The 11,866-nt window shown below is 40.0% G+C and overlaps 1 protein-coding gene across 3 annotated transcripts in view; it reads left to right on the top strand.

Annotated features, from left to right (window-relative positions):
- Positions 1–11,866, top strand: part of med12 (mediator complex subunit 12) — a 31,296-nt gene that overhangs the window by 2,767 nt on the left and 16,663 nt on the right. For all 3 annotated transcript variants that reach the window (XM_028008242.1, XM_028008245.1, XM_028008243.1), the window contains exons 2-17: positions 1,334–1,438; positions 1,527–1,718; positions 2,954–3,113; positions 3,232–3,407; positions 3,570–3,680; positions 4,359–4,631; positions 4,744–4,890; positions 6,026–6,125; positions 6,221–6,357; positions 6,589–6,720; positions 7,385–7,511; positions 7,715–7,944; positions 8,010–8,069; positions 8,154–8,327; positions 10,689–10,833; positions 11,508–11,626. In XM_028008242.1, coding sequence (XP_027864043.1) covers positions 1,334–1,438; positions 1,527–1,718; positions 2,954–3,113; positions 3,232–3,407; positions 3,570–3,680; positions 4,359–4,631; positions 4,744–4,890; positions 6,026–6,125; positions 6,221–6,357; positions 6,589–6,720; positions 7,385–7,511; positions 7,715–7,944; positions 8,010–8,069; positions 8,154–8,327; positions 10,689–10,833; positions 11,508–11,626 — 2,388 coding nt within the window. The remainder of the gene's footprint in view (positions 1–1,333; positions 1,439–1,526; positions 1,719–2,953; positions 3,114–3,231; positions 3,408–3,569; positions 3,681–4,358; positions 4,632–4,743; positions 4,891–6,025; positions 6,126–6,220; positions 6,358–6,588; positions 6,721–7,384; positions 7,512–7,714; positions 7,945–8,009; positions 8,070–8,153; positions 8,328–10,688; positions 10,834–11,507; positions 11,627–11,866) is intronic.

The raw sequence follows: 11,866 nt of genomic DNA, 5'->3' as shown, positions 1-11,866 counted from the left end.
TCTGTGCATTTATTGTCAATGTTATGCCATTTATTCTGGACATTTACTTGAATCAGACAATAACCCATTTAATTGTTCCGTGTGCATCATCTTTTTGGAAAAATTTCCCTTTCCTTTTTTCACCATTAAGACTAACAAAAGGAGAACATGGAACATTTCAGTCTGAACCCATTTTTGCATTAAAATCTGGTTTCTATTCATGTAAAATTCACTTATTCAGGTCACTGTGACCTACTTCTCCATGGGATTTAACTTTCCTGTCTTCTGCCCTAATCACCCGTCTGTCTGTCCGGTGATCCGACCTGCCAGACTACAAAACCGTTTTGCGTTTTTCAATTTTAATCAAATTTCCGTGTTAACCACAGCCACTCTGAAGGGCTAGTTTGCGCTAGAGCTTAGGAGTTTACAATGAATTATTTTTAAGTAATTGATTGCATGATGAATTAAAATGAACTTGAAACATAGAAAGTAGTATTTTTGGAAAGGCAACTTTGTTTACAGAGAGATCATAATCAGTTTTATTTATGGTTTTGGTTAGAAGTGGTTTTCGTTACTGTCTTATTTATTCTTTAGAATTGTAATGTTTTATTTTGGATATTTAAAATATCTTACAATTCTTAAAATTTTTATAGCATTTGGAAATGGTCTCAAAACAACAATTTTATTGCAATAATTACTTGTACAATTTATTGTCCAGCAAAAATTGTGACAAGCCTATTCTCTCTTTCAATCTTATTGACCCAATGTATGCTTGCATTACTTTTGCTTTGCATTTTCTATTTTCATAGCAAACTGCTTTGAGTTTTCCTTGCCTCCTCTGTGGTTTTCCCTTTTACAACCTTCTCATTTTGTTAGGAGTTCCTCCAAGAGCCATGTTTTGCCGCACTCCAGTTTACCTTTTTAGAGAACATTCGTAATCCTTTCTGTTTCACCTGACAGATGTCTTGCTGCGGCTGCTTCCTGTCATTCAGTCAGGTGCAACAGCTCGTAAAGGACTGAAAGCATTCTCTGTAATCTGGAGTCTCATTTACGTGGTTTTGTGTGTGCATGGATTGGTTTTAGAAATTTTAAGTTTAGAGTGCTGCCATGTTTCTTCTTCCTCAACATTGTCTAAGACAATCACACAATGTCATTTCGTAGTTCATCGGGTAGCTTACAAAGCCAGAATACTCATTTAATCTTATTTTCTGACTTTATTTGTGTTTACTACAAATGAAAGTCTTTTAAAAGTGGGTATTCCATTCTAATGTTTGGAGTTTTATGCAGTTGACACACTTACATATGTTTTTACATTTTCTGTTTATTTACATGTGAATCCGTTTCTGTGTTTCAGGATGAGTTGACTGCTCTGAATGTAAAGCAAGGCTTTAACAACCAGCCTGCCGTGTCTGGAGACGAACATGGCAGCGCCAAAAATGTCAACTTCAACCCCTCAAAGGTGATTATGAACCAGTTCAGTCAAAATCATACACCTGACTGATTTAATGATTTGTTGTTAATGATGTCATTTCTTCACCGCTCTACAGATCAGCTCAAACTTCAGCAGCATCATCGCAGAGAAGCTGCGCTGCAACACGTTTGCAGATACGGGGAAACGTAAACCACAGGTCAACCAGAAGGACAATTTCTGGCTCGTCACAGCGAGGTCACAGAGCTCCATTAACAACTGGTTCACAGATTTAGCTGGAACTAAACCACTCACACAGCTGGCTAAGAAGGTGAGAAGCTGAAGAAAATCTTCTTTACTAGTTTTATTTATTGGTGGTTACTGTCTTATAATAGATATTTGTAGCAAAGTTAAGCGTCTTCTTTTTTTATCCTTTGTGCATGACATTTAAAATAGCATTCTGGACAACCCTGAATGCTCCCAAGCGATTCTACTTTTAAGCTAATTAAACCCGAGTCTAAATATAGATAAAATAGTTTGACAGAGCAGGATGAGATGGAAAAGAAAAGCTAATGAAGTCTGACAGAGCAGTCTCATGGCTGCATAATTTGACCTGCTTTACAGAGTAAATTTAAAGTTTTATGTATTTGGCCTATTTGTTACATTGATATACAATTATATTTTTTTAAATCCTCCTTTTTCTTTTATCCTGTAAATCATTAAAAATAACCAAGTAGAAACATTTCCAGTCTTTCTTTACCATCAATATTGAATTGGATGCTGAATTAGTCCTGGTGCAGCACAGCCGAGTTTCCTAAAATGTAAAATATGTAATAGATTGTAAATAAAGTCATATTACAATGGTTTACCACTCATTCACAATTTATTACGGCAGTCACAGTTTTATACTGAACAGCTGCATCCAAATGTATACATTTCTATTAGAAGAAAATCTTTTATTGCTGCTCTGACAAAAGCTTTCCTTTAATAGGAATGGATGTGATTCAAGAAAAAATGCCTTAAACTGAGCTGGATTTTCCTTAATTTTTATATTACTGAACAAAAACAGAAATCAAAATAATATTTGTTTTTATTCAATTTTGTTTACAAGGCAGGTCTTTGGCCCGTTTTGTTGTATGTTCTCAAAACACAATAACAGTCATTGTTTGTCGAAAGCATCAGGTTTTATTGTTATTTTTTTATTACTTTGTGATGTCTTTTCTCACACCAGATTATCTTTTCATTATGTGTTCTCACAAATAGCCAGTAGATGTTTAGTTTTTGCTAACATGCATTGTTTTCTTTCTCTTGTCTTTGCTTCACTTGAGCTGTACAAACATGTTTCTTTGTTTGTTTATAGTACAGTACATTAAGCTTTAACAATGAAGAATACAAATAAAATGTTTTCTGATTTTCTGGTTAAACCAATCGGTTGGATAGAAAAATGATAACACAATCTTTTGAAAGCAAGCAAAATCATTTATGGATTCAGGATTTTATGCTTTGTAAGAATAAATGTTTATTATTTTCTCTGTTGCTAATACACATATAATGTCTCTGTTCCAGGTACCAATCTTTAGCAAAAAGGAGGAAGTTTTTGGATTTCTGGCAAAGTACTCTGTCCCTGTCATGCGTTCAGCTTGGATGATAAAGATGACATGTGCATATCATGCAGCTATAACAGAAACGAAAGTCAAGAAGAGGCATGTTATCGATCCTTGTATTGGTAAGAGATAAAATCATGTTTTGATTTTTTTTTCTTTTTTTACCTTTCAGTTGATTTTAGGACATTTGATCTAAAGTTTGTGGATTTGAAGAAAATGTTCTTGTTCTTGTGTTTGTAGAGTGGACCCAGATCATCACTAAATATCTGTTGGAGCAGCTTCAGAAGATCGCCGAGTTTTACCGCCAATGTCCCAGTCAGGGCTGCAGCTCCCCCCTCCCAGCCATGCCTGCAGACGTGGAGACCGCCATGAAGCAGTGGGAATACAACGAGAAGCTCGCCATGTTTATGTTTCAGGTGAGCTGAAGCACTCTGTGCTATTTGTTAGCATTATTATTTATTAATAAATGAATTAAATTATTTGTAATGACTGAATTATGCTAAAGTCAACAAAAAATTTACTTCATTTACACTTACGACCTGGCAGAAAATGCTTATATATTTTGTTTTTGTGTCCAGGATGGCATGCTGGACAGGCATGAGTTCCTGACCTGGGTGCTGGAGTGTTTCGAGAAAGTTCGTCCAGGTGAAGACGAGCTTCTCAGACTTCTGCTGCCCCTCTTACTACAGGTAAAAACACCTGCAGTCGCATCCACAGTTGTGGGAGGCACACAGTGCCCCTTAAACCTGTTCAGATTTTTTAAATGTTTTTTTTTATACTTGAGTGTATTTAATTGGTAATTTTGTACTGAACCAAATCCAAGCATTGCATGATTTTGAATTCAAACAAAAAAGATTCAAGGATTCCAAATAATGCTAAACATGTTTAGCGTACTTATTGGCTGCACTTCCAGTCTCTTGTTTGGGTTTCTACCAGCTTTGCCTCATTATTTTCAGGTTTTGTCTGATTGTTGGAGAGCCATTGTGCTCTTGCTGCATATTCTCAATTATATTTAATCCTGGACTGTAACTTGGTCATCCTTGTACATGAGTATACTTTGATTTAAAGTATAAGACAAAACTAACTTACAAGTAACTTTAGCAAGATTATTTTAGGTCAGTAATTTCTTAATATTGATGATAAAGTACTAGTTCCAGTTGCAAATTATTTCTTTTGTAGCATGGCCTAAATGTCTTGTAAGTGAAATAATCTTCCACTGGAACTAGCACTTTTGTCTGTATGATCTGGTTTTTACCCCTGCTATAGCGCCCTCACAGCAACCCTTTGTGTTTCTTTGAAAGCTTACTGGTTTTAATGGACACTGAGTGGTCATGGCTAATGCTGCAAATCTCTCCTCTGCGCCTCAGTACTCAGGAGAATTTGTGCAGTCTGCTTATTTATCACGAAGACTGGCTTACTTCTGCACACGTCGCCTCAACCTGTTGCTAAGCGACGGCAGCCTGGGCCCCGGCGCAGGGGGTCACGCGGCACACGGCATCCTCACGCAGCAAGGCAACGCTCTGCCCACCACCCCGACCTCCCAGCCGGCAGGAGGAAACCAGGCCCAGACGCCGTTCACAGATTTCTACGTTTGCCCGCAGCACCGGCCGCTGGTTTTTGGTCTCAGCTGCTTGTTGCAGGTGCTTCATCTCACTTCGCCTGCTATTTCGCTTCAATATTATGTCAGATTTTACGTTTATTTGTTTGTTTGTAACTACATTTTCCTTTCCACTTCTGTGTTTGTCTCTTCAGAGCATCGTTCTGTGCTGCCCCAGTGCTTTGGTGTGGCATTACTCATTAACAGACAGCAGGAATAAGACTGGATCACCTCTGGACCTGCTGCCTATCGCCCCCTCCAGCCTGCCAATGCCAGGAGGAAACACTGCCTTCACACAACAGGTACTTTCACTAGTAGTCTAGTTAACGTTTTTTGATTTTCTTTCATATAGTCACCTTGTTTTTGTTTACAGTAGCAATTATTTATAACGATTGTTTTCGTAGTCAATTATTTTGACGATTAATCGAATGAAACAGTTGGCACATTTTGCAGATTTCTCATTTAACCTCTCATTTAACATTGGATATTTCATCCAATATTACAAATACATTGAAAGATGTAAATAAGCAAATAATTCAGTTCCTTTTTTTTAAAGTTTTTTTGGCTCTAGTGGCCTTTATTTGAAAGTAGTCTGACAGGACAGTGGGTAATGAGAGGAGGGGGAAAACATGCAGCAAATGTCGCCAGGCCAGGAAACGAACCTGCGACCACTGCCAAGAGGACGTGGGCTGTGCTTTGCCCCTGCGCCACCACAGCACCCAATAATTCAGTTCCTTTTTAAATGGGAAAATTAATATTTTATTGCCTTATATGTAATAACATAACTGTCCTTTAGTGTACGCTTAATCATGTGTAGCAAAGGATGTATATGCAGCAAAAACAGTCTACTAACATCAACATGCGAAAAGCTTAGACTTTTCTGCTTGAATTAAAATCAATACAGTGAAGAGCTAATCTGTTGATTACTTTTTTTGTTAAGTGAATAGGTTTTTAAAAGTAAATTTTTTTACAAAATTATTATGAAGTGAAGCTAAAAATTCCTCTTGGGTCGAACATATTTACCAACAGAGGTGTTTTTGGTTGATCTTAAATGTAAAATGTGTCTTTTTTTGTACAGTTTTGACTTAATAACTTCTCTTACTGTGTTGTTCTTTCAGCAAATGGCATTTTTCTGAATCTGAATTCTCCATTTAACAATAACCTGATTACTAAATTAGATGATTATTTCAATAATCGATTAATCCAATTGCTTCATTACTAGTTTACAGCACGAATGTACATCAAGTTGTCAAATAAATGGTTAAAACCAGCAGAAAAAAACAATTTACAATGGATTGATGGAGCACAGGGGAAAGAGGAATAATGCAGCATTTGAGGAAAAAATGACAACTTTTCATTCTCAACATTTCTCACAGAAAGAAATGTTCTGTATGTCTGTTCGTCTCTGGCATGTTTTAATCTGCATCCACTTTGCAGGTTCGAGCAAAGCTGCGAGAAATCGAGGAGCAAGTCAAGGAACGCGGCCAGGCTGTGGAGTTCAGGTGGTCGTTTGATAAATGTCAGGAGACAACAGCAGGTAAGTCGGATGCACTCCCTTATCCTCGCAGACCTGTTTTATCTCTCTACTTGTGAGAACAGGCTGATGTCATACATTTTTGGTTTTTTTTCCAGGTTTTACTATTGGTAGAGTTCTCCACACCCTGGAGGTTTTGGATAACCACAGCTTTGAGAAATCAGACTTTAACAACTCCCTGGATTCGCTGTACAACAGGATATTTGGTTCCGGGCAGAGTAAAGATGGCCATGAGGTGCGAACAGATTCTCTTCATTAACATCTCATTATGCATGTAATAAAACTAGAAATCTCTTCAGAGGGGTTTAGACTAATGGGAAATATATGGCCAGTATTAAAGCTCACTTCATTATTCCTGAATGAACTAAAAAGCGATTAAATGAGTTTTCCCGCTAGATCCTATGATGGAGTAACTAAGTGAAAATATTCTCATCTGTTCTTGCCTTTAACTCCCGATTTTGTCCAGATGTCGCCTGATGACGACGCCGTGGTGACCTTGCTGTGTGAATGGGCGGTGTGCTGTAAGCGCTCAGGCAGACACAGAGCCATGGTGGTCGCCAAGCTGCTGGAGAAGAGGCAGGCTGAGATAGAGGCAGAGGTATGAGGCAAAGCGGCCTCCACAAAGCTAAATATGCACATCAAATAAATACAGAGCTATTCTGCAAGAAAACCTTTTATAAATCTAATGTGATGGACTGTTCAATTGGAGACCAAAATTGCAACATTTGTTACATATTCAGCTGTTGTGGTTCGCTTTCATACTGCACTGTGTCAAGCGAGTCAAATCCTGGTGGTGGCGCTGCACCAAGAACGACTGAAGGAAATGACACAAAAAAGAAGCAACTGAGCACAACTTCCTTCTTCACTAAACAAAAACAAAATAAAAATGTAAATAGGATTTCTCTTTTGTCATTGGCAAAATATTATGACCCGTTTCTCCTGCTGGTAGTAGGCATATGGGTTTGTTTAGGTTGAATTTAGAAATGTCACTGAAAGATCGGTTAGGGTGGTGAAAAATGCTTTACTGGGGATTTGAATCTAAATGTATAAGGGATGAAATGAGCATAACTCTTTGGTTGAAAATCTTCCCAAATTAGATAAGAAAATTATTTCTTCTAAATGATTTTTAGAAGAAATGGAAGTCTAAATCATTAGACTTCCAATGATTTTAAAATAATTGTGAGCCCATGCAGGGAATGTGAGCACAGGGATATTTTATTCTGTTTCTGAGTCTAAAATCATGTTGCTGTGTTGTTTTGCAGAGGTGTGGGGAGTCGGAGGTGGTGGATGAGAAAGGTTCTGTGTCGTCCGGCTCACTCTCAGCCGCCACTCTCCCCGTCTTTCAAGACGTGCTGCTGCAGTTCCTTGACACGCAGGCCCCCACGCTTAGTGAGTCTCTTTTTATTCCCATTACTGTTCCGGTTGCCTCCGACTGCTTTTAGTCTACATTACATCACATTTGATCTGAAGAAATGCAATATCCTTTTTGCCTGTTTTTAAGGATTTCATAAACTGCAGAGTATTTATTTGTAATGTTTCAGCAGGGGAGAGTCAATATTAAATTATTCAAATGCTCTTCTCTCCATTTACAGCGGAGCCGGGGAACGAGAGTGAGCGAGTGGAGTTTTCCAACCTGGTCCTTCTGTTCTGTGAGCTCATCCGACACGACGTCTTCTCCCACAACATCTACATGTGTACGCTGATTTCCCGCGGCGACCTGGCGTCTGACTCCCACCTGCCGCGCCCCCGTTCCCCTTGCGACGAGCCCTCCGATGATTCAGAGCGCAAAGAGCAGGATGCTGGTAGCAGTGTCAAGATGGAGGTGAGTTACAGGCATCTGTTGTGTCAGGAAGCTGCTGATTTATCCAGACCGCGTTTGTCCTACAGGATACGGGTCTGTCCGAGTCCATGGAGACGGATCACAACTCCAGTGCAAACTTTGATGAGGTAAGTGATGTGTATTTCACCATAATCAGCAAACCTCGTTGGATGAGATTGGGTTGGGTAATTTCAGGTCCTTGTCTCCTGTAGATGTTCTCGCCTCCGATGCATTGCGAGTCCAAGGGGAGTCCGTCCCCTGAGAAACCTCCGCAGGAGCAGGATGGTAAGAGCAGCTGCAAGGACAAAGGCATGGACCCCGCCTTCCCTCAGCTGTACGAGCAACCCCGCCACATTCAGTACGCCACCCACTTCCCCATTCCACAGGTGAGGACACTCGCGGTCTGTTCTTAAAAAAAGAAAAGAAGGAAAAAGATTCCTGAACTTGATGTTAGAGACATTTCATTACAAATATGTAGCAACTTTCATTTTTATACTACTAGTGTAGTTGTTAAAATTAAAGATATTAAGCCAAAAAGTGAGCGTCCTACAACGTCTAAGAAGGAAAAATAGAATAATGGAAAATGGAACAAGAGCAACATGATTCATCTTTCTTCTTTAGATCATCTTCAAAATAAAACATCAGAATAAGCAGGTAAAATCTTTGCAAACGTTAAACTTCACAAATATCCTAGAAAACTGCGATCAAGAAACATCAACTCTTTGAGGCATACTTGGTGTAAATTGTGTTTTTGTTAAAGTGTAAAAAACCCAATGGGAAATTTCCATCAGTGGGCGGAGCCAAGAAATGTGGAGGGGTGTGGCCATGTCTGAGCAGTGTGTGGTCAGGATGAGGGAAAGCATTGTAGTCAACTTAGCAACTTTGTTGCATCCATCACTCTGCACACAGCCCTGACCCATCTGCAGCATCCCAACACCTACGTCAGGATGCTATTTGTAGACACTTCAGCTCAGCATTTAATACCGTCATCCCAGACAAGCTGGTGCTGAAGCTACTCGAGGTGGGGCTGCCCGCTTCACTGTGCCACTGGATCAGAGACTTCCTCACCAACAGGCCTCAGCTGGTGAGAATAAGTGGCTCAACATCGTCCCCACTGGTCCTCAACACAGGCACGCCGCAGGGCTGTGTGCTCAGCCCAGCTCTCTTCACCCTGTTTACACACGACTGCGTGGCCATCCACCCCACCAACACAGTCGTGAAGTACACGGACGACACAACAGTAGTGGGTCTCATTTCAGACAACAACGAGACCCACTACAGAGAGGAGATTCTGCAGCTCACTCAGTGGTGTTCAGCCAACAACTTGGTGCTGAACACAGGGAAGACCAAGGAGGTCATTGTGGACTACAGAAGGTCCAGGAGGACGGCTCACACGCCCCTTCTCATAGATGGAGAAGTGGTGGAACGTGTGGACAACATCAAGTTCCTGGGCCTCCACATCACTTCTGACCTCTCCTGGAACACAAACACCTCCCACCTGGTGAAGAAAGCACAACAAAGGCTCTTCTTCCTCAGGAAACTGAGACGGGCTGGACTTTCCTCACGGCTGCTCGTGAACTTTTACAGGGCGATGATCAAGAGCATCCTCTGCCTCAACATGACTGTGTGGTATGGTAGCTGCACAGCACTGGAGAGGAAACAACTGACACGGGTGGTGAGAACAGCACAAGGCATTGTGGGATGCCCCCTCCCAGATCTGGACTCCATTTACACAGACCGGGTCAAGAAGAGAGCTGGATCCATAGCGATGGATTCCAGCCACCCGGGCCACAGACTGTTTGTGCCGCTGCCATCAGGCAAGCGGTACAGGAATATACGGACTACAACAAATAGACTGAGAAACAGTTTCTTCCCCACAGCCGTCAGAGCCATTACTCCCTGCCGCCCCCCCCTCCCACACATATCATAACCTCGCCGGCCCACATACATATCCCCCACCCCCACACAGCCATATTGTTCTGCACTTTGCACTGTCACATCATCTGTACTTTGCCATAATTGGACCTGCTGCTACTTCTTTGGTGTGGTTGAGTGCCTTTAGTTAATTTAGTTGTATATAATGTTATTATTATTATAGTGTGTTTGCTTATTTATACTGTATATATTTGACCTTTTGCACGGGAGCTGCAATGGAAATTTCGTTGAATTCTGTTCAATGACAATAAATGCTATCTATCTATATTGTGTGACTTTTCAGACTCTAGTTAAATTTTTTCAAAAAACGAACCAGCGTCTTTTTTCTTTATTATTGGAAACTTTTATGATAACATGTGAAGCACCAGTTGCTTGTTTAATTCCTGAAAGCGGGGTTGTGATGTAGAAATCGACCAAGTTGTACCGTTGTGACCAACAGCAAAAATTGACTGCAGTAACCACAGTTTAACACAAAGAGGGCAGCACTGAGACAGATAATTCAGAATTCAAAAGGCTTGCACAAAAATTTGTGCAGAAACAAAGACAGCACCATTAAGAACCAATTTATTCAGTTTAACTCCAAATAAAGAGTTGATTTGGGATTTAGTTACTCTTTTGAAGTAGTTTTAGGCAGTGCATTTTGAAGCAGAAAAAATAATCTTACTTGTAAAACAATATAAATGTAAAACATTTGTAAAGTTATCCTCTGCACCCTGCCAGCTCTGTTTTCGTTGAAAGACAATTTAATGTGCTGCTGCTGAGTTACTGATGCGTCCAGTGCGGTTGAATCTTTGTTTTGTTTATGTCTGTAGGAGGAAAGTGCCAGTCATGAATGCAACCAGCGTTTAGTCGTCCTCTACGGTGTGGGAAAACTGAGAGATGAGGCGCGACACACCATCAAGAAAATTACCAAAGACATCTTGAAGGTGCTCAACCGCAAAAGCACAGCAGAAACAGGTAACGGTGAACGCCGGGTCTGTTTGCATTTGACGAATTTGCCAGTTTCCACTTCACTTATGTTTTTACAGCTTGCACTTCTTCTTTTAGGAATGTATTTTGGCAATATTTTATTTACTTTTCAAGGATCAGATTTAATGAGAACATGAAAGCTTCGTCTTGACTCTCCTTTAACAGTGTGGATTATTTTGTTTTGCAGACTAATTTGTTTTTAAGAGAAATTGTCCAAGCAATATATCCTGAGGAAAAGCACATGTTGTATTCTAATGTTTGCAAACTGTGCAAAAATTGAAGCTAGTTTGCCACGATATTGCTCCATTTGCAATTTTCTGGCCTATTGTTCATCATCAGAGAAAGAGGGATTGTGTCTATCTTCATCCCACTTAAACTATTTTCATTCTTGGCCACATCATCTGAGGTAGAAGAGACCATTTTAAAGGCAATTTATTTTCAGAGTTAAAATGTCAGTGTTTTTTATATGAAAAGTGTGACTTTTTTTTTTTTTTGGTGATCTTTATTTCAGTGGGTTTCTTTCCTGTGAAACTTCAAATCAAAAACACGATGACAGACCAACCGCTTGAGTGTATTTTACAATTGGTGTGTTTTGCGGACTGAAAATAACACCGCCGGCCTCTTTTAGCTCATCTTGTCCTTTTATTTCACTGTGAGTACAGGTGGGGAGGAAGGACAAAAGAGGAAGAGGAGTAAGCCTGAAGCATTTCCGACTGCTGAAGATATATTTTCCAAATTCCAGCACCTCTCCCACTTTGACCAGCATCAGGTCACCTCCCAGGTAGAAAAATCAGAGCTGAGTCTGTCAAAACATGCTATAAAAATTTGAAATGGAAATTTAATAGAAATACTATGAAAAACACCAAACTAATTCTGGATGTGTAAACTATTCTGTGTGACCTATGTTTTATAGATATTGACAGCAAAAGGTGGCTCCATGTTGCATTTAGGGAGGTTTAATGGAGATGCATGTTGGATTTCACAGAGCAGGAGTTTGCTAATTAAATGAATTTTGAAGGAA

Source organism: Xiphophorus couchianus, chromosome 23, assembly GCF_001444195.1.
Source record: "Xiphophorus couchianus chromosome 23, X_couchianus-1.0, whole genome shotgun sequence".
Classification (NCBI taxonomy): Eukaryota; Metazoa; Chordata; class Actinopteri; order Cyprinodontiformes; family Poeciliidae; genus Xiphophorus; species Xiphophorus couchianus.
This window is presented reverse-complemented; position numbering and strand designations above follow the sequence as displayed.